This window comes from Pteronotus mesoamericanus, unplaced genomic scaffold (assembly GCF_021234165.1).
Source record: "Pteronotus mesoamericanus isolate MK-2021 breed Mesoamerican mustached bat unplaced genomic scaffold, CSHL_Meso_final contig_291, whole genome shotgun sequence".
In the NCBI taxonomy this organism is placed as follows: domain Eukaryota; kingdom Metazoa; phylum Chordata; class Mammalia; order Chiroptera; family Mormoopidae; genus Pteronotus; species Pteronotus mesoamericanus.
Window position 1 is genome coordinate 5873616 of NW_026555124.1, and position 17931 is coordinate 5891546.

The following is a 17931-nucleotide window of genomic DNA, read 5'->3' on the forward strand; positions in this document are numbered from 1 at the left end:
TTTACTTGTCAAATCTACACCAGGAGTCAGCAAACTTTTTCCATAAAGGGCCAGATAGTAAACATTTTAAGCTTTGTGGCCATCCATTGCAACTATTCAACTTTGCCATGGTAACACAAAAGCAACAGCAGATAAAACATGAATGAGTGGGGTGTGGCTGTGTAACCCTTCATTTACAAAACTGGCAATAGGTCAGATATGGCTCCAGGGTTGTAAATGTGCCAACCTCTGACAAAGACCACTCCTAGTCATTGATAAAATTCCACCATTAGATATATGAGATGCCTTTACAGGAAAATTCTTTATCAGGTGAACTCAAGTAAGTGAATCCACTCATTGCTACACCCAAAACTATCCCTTCTGGAACACAGAACATCTATCCTTTCCCAGGTATAAACCCTTCAAATAGTTGAAGTAAACTATCATTATTCCCCCCAAGTATCCTTTTCTCCAGTCTAAATATCCACGTTGCCTCCAAGGACTCCTTGTGTTGCGACATATGTGATCATCCTCTTTTATCCATACCCCAGTGTGTGAATGTTGCTTTGAAGTGCAGAGTAACAGAAACATGACATATGGTTTTAGAAATATGTAGCAATCAAGATGTAATTTGAATTTTAGAATTTGGCTCGCTGTCTCCAAATACGAGTGCTTTTAGTTTTTTGGTTTTTTGGCTTTGTTTTTTGTTGTTGTTGGTTTTTTTTTTTTTTTTGTGCAAAATTACCATTTAGTCTTCAAGAAAACTATATTTTGTGTAGATTTAGTCAAAGGATTGTTCAGTGTCATCACTCTTTACAAGAAATGGGAAATGTTTTTTGTTAATTTTGAAAAGAAAAAAGTAGGTTTAATAAAACAACAGATTCAAAATGGTTTCTATGCATCAAAAAATATTGGCAGAGCTTACTTCTACAATTCAACTCATATAATGCAAACTGCTAAAGAAAGCCTTCGGTCATTCTTTCTGAGACAGAAAATGAAACACAGACGGGGAAGAAGACACACACACACACACACACACACACACACACACACTCACTCACTCACTCTCACACACCTCTGCATGCGGCATTGGGTGCTGTGGGCCCGTGGGCAAGACCAGAGCAGGGCTGCTGGAATCGCAGCCAGGCCCCTTCTAAACGACAGTCCCTGTTGGATTCCACATTTCAATAGCTTGGGAAGAAACCACACCCATATTTTTAAAGACAATTTAACTCTGATTTCCATGACTTAATTGCCACAGCATGCTCCCAGAAGAAAATAAAACAATATTTATACAGCTACAAATGCACCATATTCAGTCTGACCTTACAACCGACGTCTGTAACTTCTCTTATTCTGGTTTAATTTTTTGATAATTCAGTACCGTAAACACTGTACTGCACAGTTGATGCTAGAGGAATAAATTCATTCTTTAAAACCTAAATTTTTTTATTGTAACGACATTTTATAATGCTTGTTAAGCTTGATTTACACTCTCTCGTGTCTGGTTCCTGCTTGCTCGTTCATCAACCACATCAGTTCTCCCTGCATAATCCTGCCCATGTACATGGCTTCAAACACTCTCCACATACTGACGACAACCAAATTTATTCCTCTAGCCCAGTTTCTTTGCAGGGATAACTCATAGATGTAAGAACTTAGAAGCATTTCCACCAGGGCTGTCCAACTGCCGCTAAAACAACATGTGCAAAGACAGAGCAACATGGGTCATATGACAGCAAATGTTTACTGATTCCTTATTATGCACCAGGCACTTTATAGGGATCTTCTCAGTCTTCACAATACCAAGCCAAGGAGACAGAGGGAAATGAAATTGTCAAAAAAGATAATTCTTCTCTTCCAAGAGCCCAGCATTTAAAGTGAAATTAAAACATGGACAAAGACAGAGAATTGTGAAAATGCAGAAACAGGGATAAACTGAACATCTAAAAAAAATTCCGAGAGGAATAAACAGTGGTAACTCCCCATCCTTCCTATGAGAATAATGTCAAATCTCTCCAGTGCCACACAATGCTATGGAACTATAACATTAAAATTCTGAATGGGAGGTTATTTTTAGCACAGAATTTTATAATTCAAACAATCAAATATAAGGGCAAATGAAGGCAGGCAAAAATACAGTTGTTTTCTTTGTTTTGTTTTGTTTTTGTCTCTCATGCATCTTTCCCTGGGAAATTTAGAGCATTATGGTTCAACAAAACAAGGGAATAAATCAAGAAATACAAAAACACATGACTGAGGAAACAGGAACCCGTTCCAGGTGGAGAGCAGCCTTAGACCAAGACTATGAGGAAGATAACTGTTATAACATGCACTTTGACATTTGGAGTTAGATCTGCTACAGTGTTTAGAAAAATATATTGGTAGAGTTTCTGTTAGAGAAGAATAGTAAAGTATTAGATAAAACAATGTGAAATTGCCATTCTGCAGGTAAAAATTTTGTCAGATATTGGCAGTTTCATATTGTTCAAGCTAACTTACAGGTGAATAATATGGTGAAGAAAATTTGCTTTAAATACTCTAACAATAGCAACAAAAAAGTTGAAGGAATATGTAAAACAAGTCAGAAATTAATTGTTATTAAAACTGGGTAAGAGACACATGGTTCCCATTGTCTTGTTTTCTCTATTTGTGTATACATTTGACCATTCCATTGTAAAAAACTATAAAAGAGAAAAATCATGACAACACTAAAATATGCCTTGATCTATTTCCCAAGTCCTGGTGAGGGAAGCAAAGAACTCGCTCCTCTCCTGTGGGCTTAGCCAGTGCCATCCCTAAAGGCACTGTCCTCATTTGTTTTCCCAAGTCCCAGTGAACCCTCCCTATTGAGCTTGGTCCAGCAGCAGGGAGACAGCTGGCTGCACCCAACCCAAACCCGTGGTGTTGTCCTCCAGGGGGAGCTAGAGTTAGAGACTCAAGCATAGACTGAGTGCTATGGCTCTGGAGTAGGGGCCACATTTTCCCCATTGAGTGCCTAACTGTGCTGCCTCCAAGTAGGGGACCACTAGCCCCGTCTTCCTGACCCGGCTGGGCCACCCTACCAAGTTTGTGCTGTGTGGAAGGGGAAGTAGATGCAGCCTGCTTAGGCCCACTCTACAGTCTTTCTTCAAAAGGCTCTGGAGGAAGTTCAGGCAACCCCAGGGGTTGGTAGAGTCATTAACAGGTGAACAACGACTTCAGAGAGCAATGGACTTTTTATTTATCTGCCCCCAGCTCAGAACTGCAGGAAGGTGGCCCTTGAACACAGCTTGGCCCCTCTCGCACACACTCAGGACCAGTAGACATGGCCACAATCAGCGAATAGCATGGTAGCCCCAGACAGGTAGCTAAGGCTGGCTGCACATAGCATCTGACACTGATCTGTACCAGAACCCCATCCACGTGGTCCCAGAACCAACACAACCAGTGGTGGGCTTCTCACCTCACCAGAGCTCAACCCAACGAGTCACACAAATGGCCCAGCCAAAGAAGAACTCCAGCAGGTACCAGAACCTGCTGGAAAAAACTCTGTCTGGGGAGGGGTCAGCTCCTGAGCAGCAACTCATACACAGCAAACAAGGTCTATCCTTATAGTCAGACAGTCTAAGGGTTAACTCCACCCACGAATGGGACAACAGCATTCAAGACTCAACTGCAACAAGACGGGGCACATAACCCACACAAGAAACATTTCTGGAGCACCTAGCTCAAGTGATCTAGAAGACTGAGCCACTGAAAACTACAAGGCATCCTAACCAGAGAGCCCTCATAAAAAGCTTGGGAGTCATAGCAGATCTACCTAGTACACAGGGTCAAACACAAAAAGGCAGACAAAATGGGGAGACACAGACAACAGTGTGGTGATAGCCAGAGGAGAAGGGGGTGGGGGGAATGGAAGAGGGCACAGAGGTGACAAATGGGGACAGAAAACTTTACTTGGGGTGATGGATGCATGATGCAGTATACAGATGATGTCTTGTTTGAAACCTGTGTGTTTTTGTTAACCAACGTCAGCCCAACAAACTCAACTAAAAAAACCCAGTAATTCCAATATTATTTAAATTATTCCCAAATGAAGGAAATGATGGCAAACTTCCTTAATATGTTTTATAAAGGCAGAAAGACTTTAACACCAAAACTTAATATAGTACCCTCCCAAAGAAGGAAACCATATAATAAATATAGATGTAAAAGGTCTAAATAAAAGATTGGCAATGATTCAAAAGACTAACACACTGTGACCAGTCACAGCTTAATTCAAGAGTGCAAGAGTGAAATTCAATTGATGAAGCATACTTACCAAAATCAATAGCAAACATCATTCTACTTGTGAAATAGTAAAATCACTTCAAATCAAACCAGAAACCAAAAAAGGATTCCCACTATTGCTATTACTACTATACATTGCCTTGTTAAGTTTAGCTAATGAAATAAACACTGAAAAAAGGATACAGTATTTTTGCTAATTATATAATTGTATACATAAAAATCTAATAGTCTATAGTTTACATAGAAAAAATCCTAGTAGAATTAATAAGAATATTTGATAAGGTACTCTATGATATAATATAAATATAGAAAAGTCATTACGCTTTCCCTATTCTAGCATAAGTATGCAGAAACAGAAATGGGAAAAGTATTCCATACACAATAGTGAAAAAAGGCAATAAAATAATGTGATGGACTGAATGTTTGCATGGTCCCCAAAATTCTTATGTTGCTATCTAATCACCAATATGGTATTTGAGAGCGGGGTCTCTGGGAGGTAATTAGGTTATAAAAGTGGACTGTCATGAATGGGATTAGTGTCCTTATGAGAAGAGGCCAGAGAGACAGCCCACTCTCCTTCTGCCAAGTGAGGATACAAGGAAAAGTTGGCAGTTTGCAGTCCAGCAGAGGGCTCTTCCCAGAACCTGACCAGGCTGGCACCTTGGCCTCCGACTTCTGTTGTTATAAATTTCTATTGTTTACAAACCAAACTGACTAAGACTACTGTTCGCAGCCCACACTGACTAACACAAATACTTAGAATACACTCAGCAAGAAAAGCATGTAATGACAACTATAAAATCATACTGAAAGGTAAATTTAAAAATCTGAACCAATGAAAAGACATCTGTATTCTTAGGAGGATTTAATATCAAGTATCTTACTATTATAAAAATGTAGAATTAAAAAGCAAGTAAAATGAGTTCCTAAAAGAGAAAAGGAACATTAAAGAAAAGCTGAGGAAATCTGAATGAACTATGGATTTTAGTTAATACTAATGCATCAATATGAGTTCATTAACTGTAACATATGTATCACACTAATGTAAAATGTTAATAGGGGAAACTGTGTGAAGAGTATATGGAAACTCTTTGTACTATCTTCACAATTTTTCTATAAATCTAAACGTCTAAAAATAAGCTTTATTTTAAAAAGCATATTTTAAGACAATTATATAAGATTTAAAAAAACAAATATAATTCCAATTAAATGGATTAAAGTATCCTAAAGTTTAGAGAGAAAGTTAATACCCAGTAAAACAAATAAACGAATGAAAAAGAAAGGAAATATGTTAGAAAGCCACTTTAATTAGATCAATATGGAGTAGTAGTCTAGGAACATACAAGTAGATCAATCAGTAGAACAGAGAATCCAGAAGTAAAATCCAGTTTATATGAGATTTTAATATGACAAAAATGTATTTCAGTTCAATGGAAAATAGTGATTATTTAATAAACAGTGCTGGAACAACTGGCTAGCCATCTGGTAGAATATAGTCCCTTCCCAATCTCATGCTATAAAATAAAAAACAAATTCCAGATGGAGTAAATAAGTAATATAATAAATAAAGTATCTAATAGTAGGAAACACTTACAGTCTGTTTATTAACCAGAAAGAAAAGAGAACAATATTCGAGTTTACAAAAATTAAAAATGCAAATTAATAGTTAAAAAAATCATATATCATTCTACCCCCCAATCAGATAAAAGTAAAATTAGAGAGCAATAATACAAATGGCTGACAGGATAAAGAGAAAAAAATGTAATGTGTTCACAACTGTTTTGAAAGCTGACAAATATTTCTAAGTTAATAGCTCACAGACACTTCAACCAATGAATCACACTCCTGGGAATCTATCCCATAAAAATAAATCACCAATAAAATGTCTATAATGGCATTGCTGTTAGTGCAAAACACCAAAACACCAGGAAACAAAATGAGTTCCTACAACAAGGTAATAAATAATGGTATATCTATACTGTGGAATATAAAACAGCCATTAAAAAGGATAAATTAGAGCTATACAACTTGACTTGGAAGAATGTTTATGGATATATTTTTGAATGATAACAATGAGGTGCAGGAAAGTGCATAAACCACAATCCCATTTTAAAAAAGCAAATATTGGTCACAACCTAAAACCGTATGTGTCCCCGGGGTGTGTGTGTGTGTGTTCACGCGCGCATGAAAGGTGAACATGGAGACAAATACAGAAGGAAATGCAGGAGGCGGCTAACACAGGCTCCTGGTGGTGTGGTGGGGACAGGGATGTGCAGGGGTTGGAGAGAAAAAATGGGCAGAATGTATGATATGATTACACTTATGTTCATCAAAAACCTGCTACAATATGGATTAGCATAGAACATGATTGGCATGAGTGTCCCTCCCTCCTCCACACAGTCTCCGTCCTCAATCTCCCTCCCAGTCATTTGGCATTTCCTTATGCATTGAACTATCGGTTCTGAACATCAGTAAGCGGCACTATTTTTTTTCTTTTTGCATGTTGTAACAATCCTACCAAAAATAGTGTTTTCCATTAACATTTTATAAAATTGAATTTTTGGACCCACTTTTCAAGTTGGGGTGCAGTTTTACACACAAGCACTAGTAAGTACCCACACATAAAGAAATTAGAAAAAATAAGGACTTAATAATATTGTATTGACTGATTGTTGACTGTCCATCAAATTACAAAACTAGTTACAGAAAAATATGCATAAAGTATAAAGTATTCTATTTCAGTAAAAACAAGCAAAACCCTAATTATAAAGGTATGCTTAAGTGCATTTAAATGAAACAGAAAGCTTCAGAAAGTTAGCACGCGTTACATAAAGGGAGGGGAGTAAGGGGGAAGGGGTAGATTCCTAGCTTTGCTTTTATATCCCTCTGCATCTTATTACTTCACATATTACAACAGACAAAAAACTACTGCTTTTAAAATCTAAAACATTAAGTAGTGAAAATAAAGATAAATTACAAACAATACAATAAAATAAATTGGTTATTAATTAGTACCTACCTCATAAGATGGTTGTAAAGATTACATGAAACAATCTACGTGATGTAAAGTGTTTAGCATATTGTTAACATGTTGCTTATGCTCAATAAATATTAGCTATTTTTTTTAAAAGACTACAGACAGCAGTGCAATTTACAAATCTGAAAATATAAGGCCTTTGAAAATAACAGGACACTTTTTTCTGTATTTCTGAATTCAGTGTCCTTTGGTGTGGAAGGACTCATATTATGGAAACCATACAGCTCATTAAACACACTTTCACTGACAGTAAAAATAAAATTACAATTAGTTAAAATAAGGCATTTGAACAAGAAAAAGGAGATGAAACTCTTTTTTTGCACTGAAGGCTACTTTAAGAAGTTCAAGAACCACCCTAAGATATATGCTCTGTCACAACCACTTCAGATGAGAACTATGTGGACCCTGGGTATTTCCCTCATGTTAGAGGGGAATTCAAATACAATTCATAGAGATCGGAGAGTGATGCCATTTATCTTTCTGAGGGCCTGACCACGTGGGGAATCCATTCCTAAATGCAGAAATTCCATTCCCAATTCTGAGAATTTCTTTGCTGGTCTGCCTAAAAGCATGTTAGTTCAGTTATAATCTACAAGCTGAATTTGGTACATCAATACTATTCCTTTTACCCAACGAAATATTAAAATAAGTTCATAACTTGCAGGAGTGTGTTATTAGTCTTGCTACTTACATGGAATTGACTTTCTCTTCAGGGCCTTGCACTTGGCCTGTCACAGTGCCTTTGCTGGTATTCTTCACCCAGCCAACCACTCCTATTTTCTTAGCCTCACCTTCTGTGTACTGGTTTCAGGAGGGAAAAACAGGGTAAGTCCATCATCAAAAGTCTGAATTTATAACATACTTGATTATAATATTCAAAAAGTACTAAGCTGATCACTTTTTTCCTACAATGCAGTCTATGCCAAAAAATCACGTAGCTGACCTCAGTAATACCTCTATTTACAAGAACCTTCACTTAAATGGAACGTTTTATTAAATTCCACTTTCAGTAAAGGCAAGCATGCTATGAGAAAATAAAGTGATAGTGGAAATTACTTCAAAAAACAATTTCCATGATGTGTTTTGGGATCCATAAAATTCAGTTGCATTGCCCTCACATCAGCTAATACTGCATTACATTGTTACTGGGTTCCAAATGATAGTCACTCTGAAATTCTCAATCACTGAGGAAAAATATCCAGTTATGATCAACAGAAAGTACTGGATTAAAATAGTCTCTTGTTTTCTGTTGGCTCTGGATTTGCCACACAAATGCTATAATTCTCTATGGGTAAATTTATTCCTCCTGTTATTCTTAATAGTTTTTCTTTTTAAATTTCTTTTCCTGGTTCCAAATTCAGTCATACTATTGGCAAATAAAAACCTAGCAACAGTTTACTTTTGAGTTATTTAACTACATCATACTAAAATTCTTGTGGACCCGGTCAACTAGAACTTTTTAAAAACATGCTCTTCTGTTTGGAAGCCAGCGGGACCAAGATCTCTACTCTCCACGTTCCAAACAATATGAAGCAACACAAACTGAGATGGTTACACAGCTAGGACGGTTACAGCTAGGGCTGAGGTATAAACTGGTTCTGAAAACAAGTCAAGCTCTAGGTAATAGTGGAAAAGGGGACAATCTGTACAGGGTGCAACTATCTCAAAATGTGGAGACTTTATAGGTGGGAACATGTTAGGACACTCAGAGGTTGGGAACAGAGACCTAAGCTAGTGACTGACAGCTCAGACAGCAGGTGAAAATATAAGCCACATTTAACTTCTAGGAAAGGAATTACGTTAACAAAATAAAAACTTTAAAGGCCACAAGGAGTTTTAACTTCTAAAACCCTGGGAACCATTACCTTATGCAACATGAGCACTTTTTGTTATGCAATTTGAGACGCATACCCTCACAGAGAGGATTTCTTCTATCCAGATCAAGTAGAAGATCCCATATTTTGTATTTAATATACCTAATCTAAGTGTTCAATTTGATCACCACAAGAGAGGTATTTTGAAATTCATAGACAACATTAGCTATAGGCTAGGAAGGCTGTAATGTTTTTAACGGACTACTTTGTGAAGAGAGCCCTAATGAAAATCTCAACCCCTAATTTGTATTTGAAGAAGTACAAATATGCTTTTATTTGCTGTCAAGGACGGGAAATAGGCAGTAGACTAGCATAAGCAGAAAACTGCTCTATCTTTGTGATTAGAAATGACTGTGGGAGAAAAATGGCAAAAAATAATAACATTATATTGACTTACCATTCTGAAGCACACACCTGTATAAAAGAAAAATGAAAAAAAGTCAGCTTGTCTACTTGTAAAAACATCTTATATTTCCTAACTTAACTTTCACCTGTTGTACTAAATAGTAAGTAAATGAAATGAACAAAAGTTTTAATATCTGAATATATTAAAACAATGCTTTTAAAATTATTTTAAAATAAAAAGAGAAAATTACTTTTGCAGAAAATTTGTAATCTGAATATTTTATTTTATTTGAATATTTTATCAAAGAATAATAAAATGCCAAACTGTGTATTTATTCTATTGCAGTGATTTTCAACTGGTGTGCTGCAAGAATTTTTAAAGCATACAATACCTATCTAGTCAGGGGCACTGGCCTCTTTTTCCTTAGATTGTGAAGGGAAGTATACTAGAAAGCCACTTTAACTAAGTCAATAAGGAGTATTACTGTATTTTGCCATGTGTAATGAGCTCTCATGTATAATGCGTACCCACATTTCTGGCCCACACTTGTAGGAAAAAGAAAACTTTCATTTTAATTTTTTAATTCAATTATTTATTTATTTATATTTAGAAACAAACTCAATTATCATAGTCCAGAGTATTATTTTGCATACAGATATTATTGCTTTCTTGAGTTACGCTTTCAACGCATAAGCATAAATAAAAGAATTAAGAACATTTATATAAAAACAGAATTAGCACTATCCATGTATAATGCACATCATTATTTTTCCCTCAAAAACTTGGGCAAGAGAATGTGCATTACACATGGCAAAATACAGTAGTCTAAGAATATTTAAGTAGATCAATCAGTAGAACAGAAAATCCAGAAATAAAATCTAGTTAATATGAGATTTTAATATATGACAAAAATATATTTCAATTCAATGGAAGAAACAATGATTATTTAATAAACAGTGTTGGCACAACTGGCTATCCATCTGGTAGAATATAGTCAGTCCTCAATCTGATATTATAAAATAAAAAACAAATTCTAGATGGAGTAAATAAGTAATGTAATAAAGCATCCAAAAATTAGAAGATTCTTTAAAATTACAATGAAAATATAGAACAACCATCATTCAGAACCATCAGAAATTAAATTGAATGAAAGTCTGACAACTACAGAATTAAACAAACCACATCCATCCAGACTGGTAGGAGGGACAGAGATGTAGAATGGGCAGGTCCCATACACACACATGGTGGATAAAAATTCAAGAGCGATGTCTCAGGAGTGAGAAGTCCCAGCCCCAGAGAGGCCCCCTGCCCAGGGTACCAGTTGCAGGAAGATAAGTCCTCATAACTTCTAGCTGCAAAAACCACTGGGGAATGAGTGGGAGGGAGAAACTCCTGGAGTCCCAAGCAGTTTCCCTTAAAGAATCCACACAGAGCCTTATGTACTCACTCCCTCTGAGCTCCAGCAACAGGGTAGCAGCTTGAAATGCACCAGTGGCATACAAGAAGGAACTGAAGCATCTGGCATCAAGGTGGGAGCTGGGGACAGGTTTCCCCCAGACAGAAAGGCCATTGTCCTTTTTCTGAGCCCTTCCCCCACAGAATCATAGAACCAGCAGGTAGGTGCCATATCTGTGACTTCATCAACCTGGCTAACACTGTTGCCCTCCCCTGGAGGTCCCCTGAGACTCCATCCCACCCAAATTATGGGCCCACCCAAACTGTTAACCGTGACTTTTCCATATGAATGGCTGGTATTGGCTCACGCTTCACGACTTCCAAAATCCTATCAAACAAGCCGCAGCTGGCCTCACTAAGCCTCCAGCCCCTATACCTCTTGCTAAGTGGCCCCAGGCCTGGCACTAGCAGCAACCAGCCTAGATTCCCAGGTTGTCTTCCCCTGGGTATTTCCAAACCCAGTACAAGTAGCAGCCATCTCAGACAGCTTTATAGCTCATACAGGGTAACCCCAGGCAGAACACAGGTAGGGGCGGACCTTGGCCTGCACCACCCAGGAAACCCAAGAGCCTGCACACCCAGTGGACAGCTGCAGACCATGTCAGAGCACGACGACCCTGACTCTGAAGAGCTGATCCTCCACAGAGGGCAGAGGTTGGTGGTCAGTGGTCACAGCCAGTCCTTGCAGCTGACAGGCCTGGTAAATCCATCCCACTGATGTGCCAACAGCAACCAAAACTCAACTACAAGAAGAGGGTGTACTCAGCCCACACGAGGGTGCACCTAGAGAACCCAGGTTGGGTGATAGGGGAGGCTGTGCCACTGGACTCCAGAGGACACCTACTACATTAGGCCACACTACCAAAACATGGAGTCAAAGTAGCTCTACCAGAAAAAATGCTAAATAAAGATAAGCAATCTATCAGATGCAGAGTTCAGAATACTATTTATGAGGATGCTCAAGAAACTTAGTGAGGGCCTCTACAGCATAAAAAAGATCCAGTCAGAAATTAAGTATACGCTAATTAAAATAAAGAACCATTTACAGGGAAACAACAGTAGCGTGGATAAAGCCAAGAATCAAATCAATGATTTGGAATATAAGGAAGCAAAAAACAACCAATCAGAGCAACAAGAAGAAAAAAGAATCCAAATATATGAGGATAGTGTAAGCAGCCTCTGGGACAATTTCAAAAGTTCCAAACATTCACATCACAGGGGTGCTAGAAGGAAAAGAGAAAGAGCAAGGAATTGGAAATCTATTTGAAAAAATAATGAAAGAAAACTTCCCTAATTTGGTGAAGGAAATAAACATGCAAGTCCAGGAAGCACAGAGAGTCCTAAACAAGATGCAAGCAAAGAGGTCCACTCCAAGACACAGCATAATTAATATGCCACAGGTTAAAGGTAAAGAGAGAATCTTAAAGACATCAAGAGAAAAGCAGTTAGTTACCTACCGGGGAGTCCCCATAAGACTGTCAGCTGATTCCTTGAAAGGAACTTTGTAGACTAGAAGGGATTTGCAAGACGTATTCAAAGTCATGAAAAGCAGGTACCTACAGACAAGCTTGCTCTACCCAGCAAAGATATCACTTAGAATCTAAGGGCAGATAAAGAGCTTCCCAGACAAGAAAAAACTAAAGGAGTTCACATTTATTATATGAAACGTTAAAGGGACTTATATAAGAAAAAGAAGATCGAAACTATGAACAATAAAATGGCAATAAATACTTCTCTATCAACAATTGACTAAAAAGCAAACTAAGCAAACAAGAACAGAGACAGAATCATGGATACAGAGAGTGTTTTGATGGATGCCAGATAGGAGGGGAGTGTGGGGGAATGGGTAAAGAGGTGAGGGGATTAAGAACTACAAATAGGTAGTTACAGAATGCCCATGGGGATGTAAAGTACCGTATAGGAAATAGAGTAGCCGAAGAACTTGCATGCATGAGCCATGGAAAAGGACAATGGTGTGGAATTGCCTGAGTCTGCGGGGGGGTGCTGGCTGGGGTGGGGAATATTGGGACAACTGTAATGGCATAATCAATAAAATATTTTTTTAAAACAATAGAAAACAACACAGTTTGTTTAGTAGTCAAAATTATAACTATTTTTTGTCATATTGTCAAAAAAATTTTTTGGCATGCCGCAGAATTTAGTAGTCAGTTTGTATGTGCCATGAGATGATAAAGGTTGAAAATTGCTGTTTTGTTTTAAAATGCTAAATAAAATAAAATGTTTATTACAAGGACAGTTGAGTATACTTGACATAAAATTTACCTAACCATAAATTTTAGAACCTCTTCTTTAAATACAAGAACTAAATCCATCTTTAAATGTAATAAAACACTCCTGTTTTCATTTTAATTCCACATTCTGGAAAAGGCAAAACTACAGGTACAAGAAACTAATCAGTGGCTGCCAAGGGCTGGGAGGGGGGAGAGCTACAAAGGGTACCAGGGAATTTGGGGGGATGGTGACACTATTCTGTATTTCAACTGTGGTGATGATTACACAAGCATATACACGTTGCAAAACTCCTTGAACTAAAAAGGGTGAATGTTACTGAATTTAAATTGTACTTCATTTGAAAAATTAATTAGAAGAAAAAAATCAGGAAATCACAGGGGTTAAATCAGCCAGAAGATATTGCTCCGGTATAAAGCAATAGTGCCTGGTTAAGAAAATACAGAAAAAGGAATCAGAGGGTTAGGTAATTTTACGTACTTTCGTAAGTGGATTTATAATAATGAGATATTATTTGTTTCCTGATGATAGGGTATTATGGTACCAAATGAATATGAAGAAAAATAGTAAAGCTACAAAGAAAGGATAATACCACAATTGGAATTTTTTTCCACCAGCTCGATCTTCAAAACACTATCCTTACTGTCTAATGAGAGATGCAGATATCAGTACATAAATAATTGCAGTGTAAAGGAAAATAGATTAAAGGGAAGTAAAAACAAGAAATAGAACAGAACTATAAGTGAAATGCTATAGGAACAAAAATGAGAAAAGGAATTAGAAGGTACTCCTATTCTAAAACTAAGTTAATACTGTCAGTAAAACAAACTTGAATTTCTAAAGCAGAGGTAAACCAACCGATTGCCACAATCTATTTCCACAGGTGTCATTAGTATTCTCCCGAGAGCTGGTAAAACATCAAAGAATTCATACACAGCTTAATCAACTTCCCTTTCAAACTTTCCGATTATCCTAGATGGAACTGTAGTGAAACATTATAAATCATGTCATAGTTGCAAATGCTTCTTAAAAACACAGGTGGTCAGTCCCCTGACCCTCACCTCGAAGCCCCAATGCAACAGAAGTTGGTAGGAAAAAAATCAGAGCTTCTTAAGAATATGGAGATTAAAAAGTAGAGGATGGAGAAGGAGGGGGAAAAAGAGTAACTTCATAAAATAAAGCTGACAAACTTGATCTCAGCCAGTGATCAAGGTCAATATCAAGAGTGGTAAGTCATATTGACAGTATGTGTCCTTTTGATATGCTGTGATGAAAGGGGCACCTTATCTCTGTCGTCTTCCTCCCAATAACCCATAACCCTAGTCTTAGCATGACAAAAATATCAGACAAATCTCAGTTCGGGAGTATTCTACAAAGGTCCTAACCTCAGAGTACTTCTCAAGACTGTAACAGGTGATAGAAAACAAGGCAAGTCTGAGAATCTGTCAGAGCCTAAAGGAAACTAAGGGGACAAGTTGACTAACTGTAATGTGATATCCAAGGAAATCTGAAAAGAAGTATAGACTTTAGTTAATAATAAAGTATCAATATTGGCTCACCATTTGTGACAAATTTGTCATATTAATATAAGATGTTAACAATTGGGGAAACTGGATGTTGTATACAGGAACTCTTTCCATCTTTTCTAATAAATCTAAAACTATTCTAAAACAAACAAAAAAAATTCTTTAAAAACAAAGTAGAGAAAGAGAAGCAGCAACAGAAAGCAGCAGCATCCAAAAGCTCTAGGTGTAGATTCTGCTGATGGACCTGAGAAATGAATCCACTCTTTGTAATATGATTTCCATAAATGTATTTTCCTGAATTTCAACCAACCAAGCTATAAACTAACTCTTGGAATACAATTTGTTTATAAATTAGCATGTGTGCATTACAGAACAATGCATGGTACATCTGACACCTAGAACATATTGACTGTCATGTTGTCACCAATGATGTTTTAAATTCAAACATTCTAAATGGAACTATAACAGCACCCTTTTGTTTTGGTTGGGAAAACTTTTGTCATAAATTTCATGAAACCAATTTAATTTATTGATCAGTTTTCTAGGACAAGAGGGTTAAATCATTTCCATGTTCATGTATATGCCATTTAAAACCATTTTCATTGGGAGTATTTTCCATTTAAATATTTTTATGGTAATTTTATTTATCACTTCATATTTTGACCATATTAAATGTGGCAAGTTTTAGCTTCTTCCATTGTAAATTTTCTTTCTTAGCCATTAATTTTAACAGGCCAGTTTTCAGTATTTTATCATTCCATACTTTTAAATTAAAAATTAGTTTTATAATGTTCCCCTTAATTATCTATCTTACAGTGTTAAAATTAAAATTTTTATTTTTGGTTATTTAGTGTAAACTAATTCTGCACAATCATTATGACTCAGCTAAGACACTAATGGTTTGTATTTATTTCTAGGACAATCGACATGAAAACTGGGAGATAACAGATTGATATACAGACATAGTGACTGACATCGTGAGCCAGTGACAGAGAGAGAGTCAGAGACTGTATGTAGCTTTCGAGGGTGCTGTTTATTGACCAGGTCAAACTTCCTTGGAACCAAAAGTACCATAAAATTGCCCTCACAGTCATCTGAGAAATAGTCCAAATGGCTGGGTCCAAATGTCCTGCACCAGTGTATGTATGTATTCAGTGGGTAAGTTTGGAGGAAAACAAAAATAAAGGGGGAAAGGGAGAAAGAGTGATGAGAGGAGAATCAATATAGTGATCAAGAGCATGGGCTCTGGTATCAGATTGCTAAGGTTCAAATACCAGCGCTGCCATTTAACTCACTGTGTAACATGGGAAAGTTATTCTCTATGGCTCAATTTCTCCATCTATTAAGTGAGGAAATGGTTGAGGTTACAGGGTTGAGAATTAAATATGTGTGAGACAATGCATGTGAAATATGGAGTACAGAGCTTGGCACATCCTAAATTCTCAGCAAATGTTGGTATATATGTATACAAATATGTGATGAAGAATTTGTCTCGCATACTGTTACCAAAGGTAGTTAGCTAGTTATTAATTAAAAAAAAAGGGGGAAGCAAAAGGAAATTAGACATTGAGCTTAATAAACTGGGAGCATGAACCTGCTTGCTTAGCCAGGAAGCTACAGCTTCCAACCCCAGGGGATCATAGCACTGCTCCCCAAGGATACTAATACTCCACCCTTTCCCCCTCTAGTACCAGACCGTTAGGAGTGTAAGGGGAAGTGCTGTATCATAGAGGCCTGTCAGTTAAACTAGGGGGTGTAAACCTATCACAGGCCCGTGAAAACTTGGGAGGTTGATTGGTTATTTTGAAAAAGCACCTGGTCCACCCCAAACTCAGGCTAATATAATCCCAGGGAAACAAAGAAACATGCTCACATGCGCGCTCTCACGCTCTCTTTCTCTCTCTCTCTCTCTCATGACTCGCATTCACCCATTCATTCTCTCACCCATTCATTCTCTAATTCTCTCTTGCCCAGGAGCATGCATCCATGTGGGTCTAGCAGCTACTGGGGCCTGCAGCAGATGATGTGGGCTCCAAAATGACGAAGCTTTCATAGGAAGCAAAGGCTCTGGATCCTGGCTTTTGTTTTGACCTTGCTAAAGACTGGATGAACTTTTTTAATGGCAGGACAGAGGAAGATGGGAAATTGGACACCCAGGAGGCAGCTTCTATTTCCACAGGAGTAAACCATCTTGCCACACCACAATCTCCCATGGGTCCTTGGGATGCTTTCCTTGTGGCCCCGTGGAAGAACCTGATTTCCACAGACAATAATACTATGCCTTGATAAATCAATAGCATGCATGTACTCTCTTCCACTTAACATACTGCAAATTACAGGACTTATTGCCCTAAAGCTCATTTTTTAAAAACCACTGTTTATGTATATTACTTTTACCTTTCCTACATTTGTACTGTTGCCCAAAATTGATCTTCATAAACCATGTGACCATCAAGTGCAATTATACAATTAAAATCAATATAAAATATTATGTATTAACAGAAAACATCAGAATGTGGAAGTTTCACATTAATGATGGAAAAGTGCAAGTTTCAGAATTAGAGAGATACAGAATCAAATCCCATTTGTCAGCTTAGGACTTGCCCAAGTTACTGAACCTCTCTCTACCTGTTTTTTCATTGTTAAAACAGGAATAAGATATATTGTTGAAAAATTGTGATAAGGACTAAGTAAATAAAAGTAAGGTGCTTGGCACATGGAACACTCCCAGTCAATGTCACACACACACAACCTTTAACTATTGCCATCTCTGTCCAGTAGACCAAATATTGTGTCAGGCAATCTTTGCCACCATTTTCATATATTATGTGTAATGTGTTTCAGTGACTTACTGTGGCAGTTTCAATCTAGAGTACCACACCCCTGGATGTACCCAAAGACTTTCTACAGAGCCCAAACCATGGATAGTTTTAAGGGAATCGATTTCCAGATCCTCAATTTCCATATGCATTCTTTTCTAAAACTGTCTGAGAAGGCACCTGTGGTCTGCACTGGTCCTCCTGCTCTACCTCTCTTTTCATAATCACTCCTTGAAAGAAAGGTCCATCTCTTTACAAAAGACATCACTCACCCATCCTTAATCTTACCCTAATAAATAGCCCCAACGTGTAAAAACCTCTGGAATACCAAAATAAAAGGATAATTCAACCCTTCCTTTAATGAAGATTTCTC

At 37.4% G+C, this 17931-nt stretch overlaps 1 protein-coding gene across 1 annotated transcript in view; it reads right to left on the reverse strand.

Moving 5' to 3' along the window:
• The window catches only part of ACYP2 (acylphosphatase 2), a 129563-nt gene that overhangs the window by 110276 nt on the left and 1356 nt on the right, over positions 1 to 17931 (reverse strand). The window contains exons 2-3 of the mRNA XM_054575445.1: positions 9560 to 9576; positions 7980 to 8089 (exon numbers count right to left, since the gene is read on the reverse strand). Coding sequence (XP_054431420.1) covers positions 7980 to 8089; positions 9560 to 9576 — 127 coding nt within the window. The remainder of the gene's footprint in view (positions 1 to 7979; positions 8090 to 9559; positions 9577 to 17931) is intronic.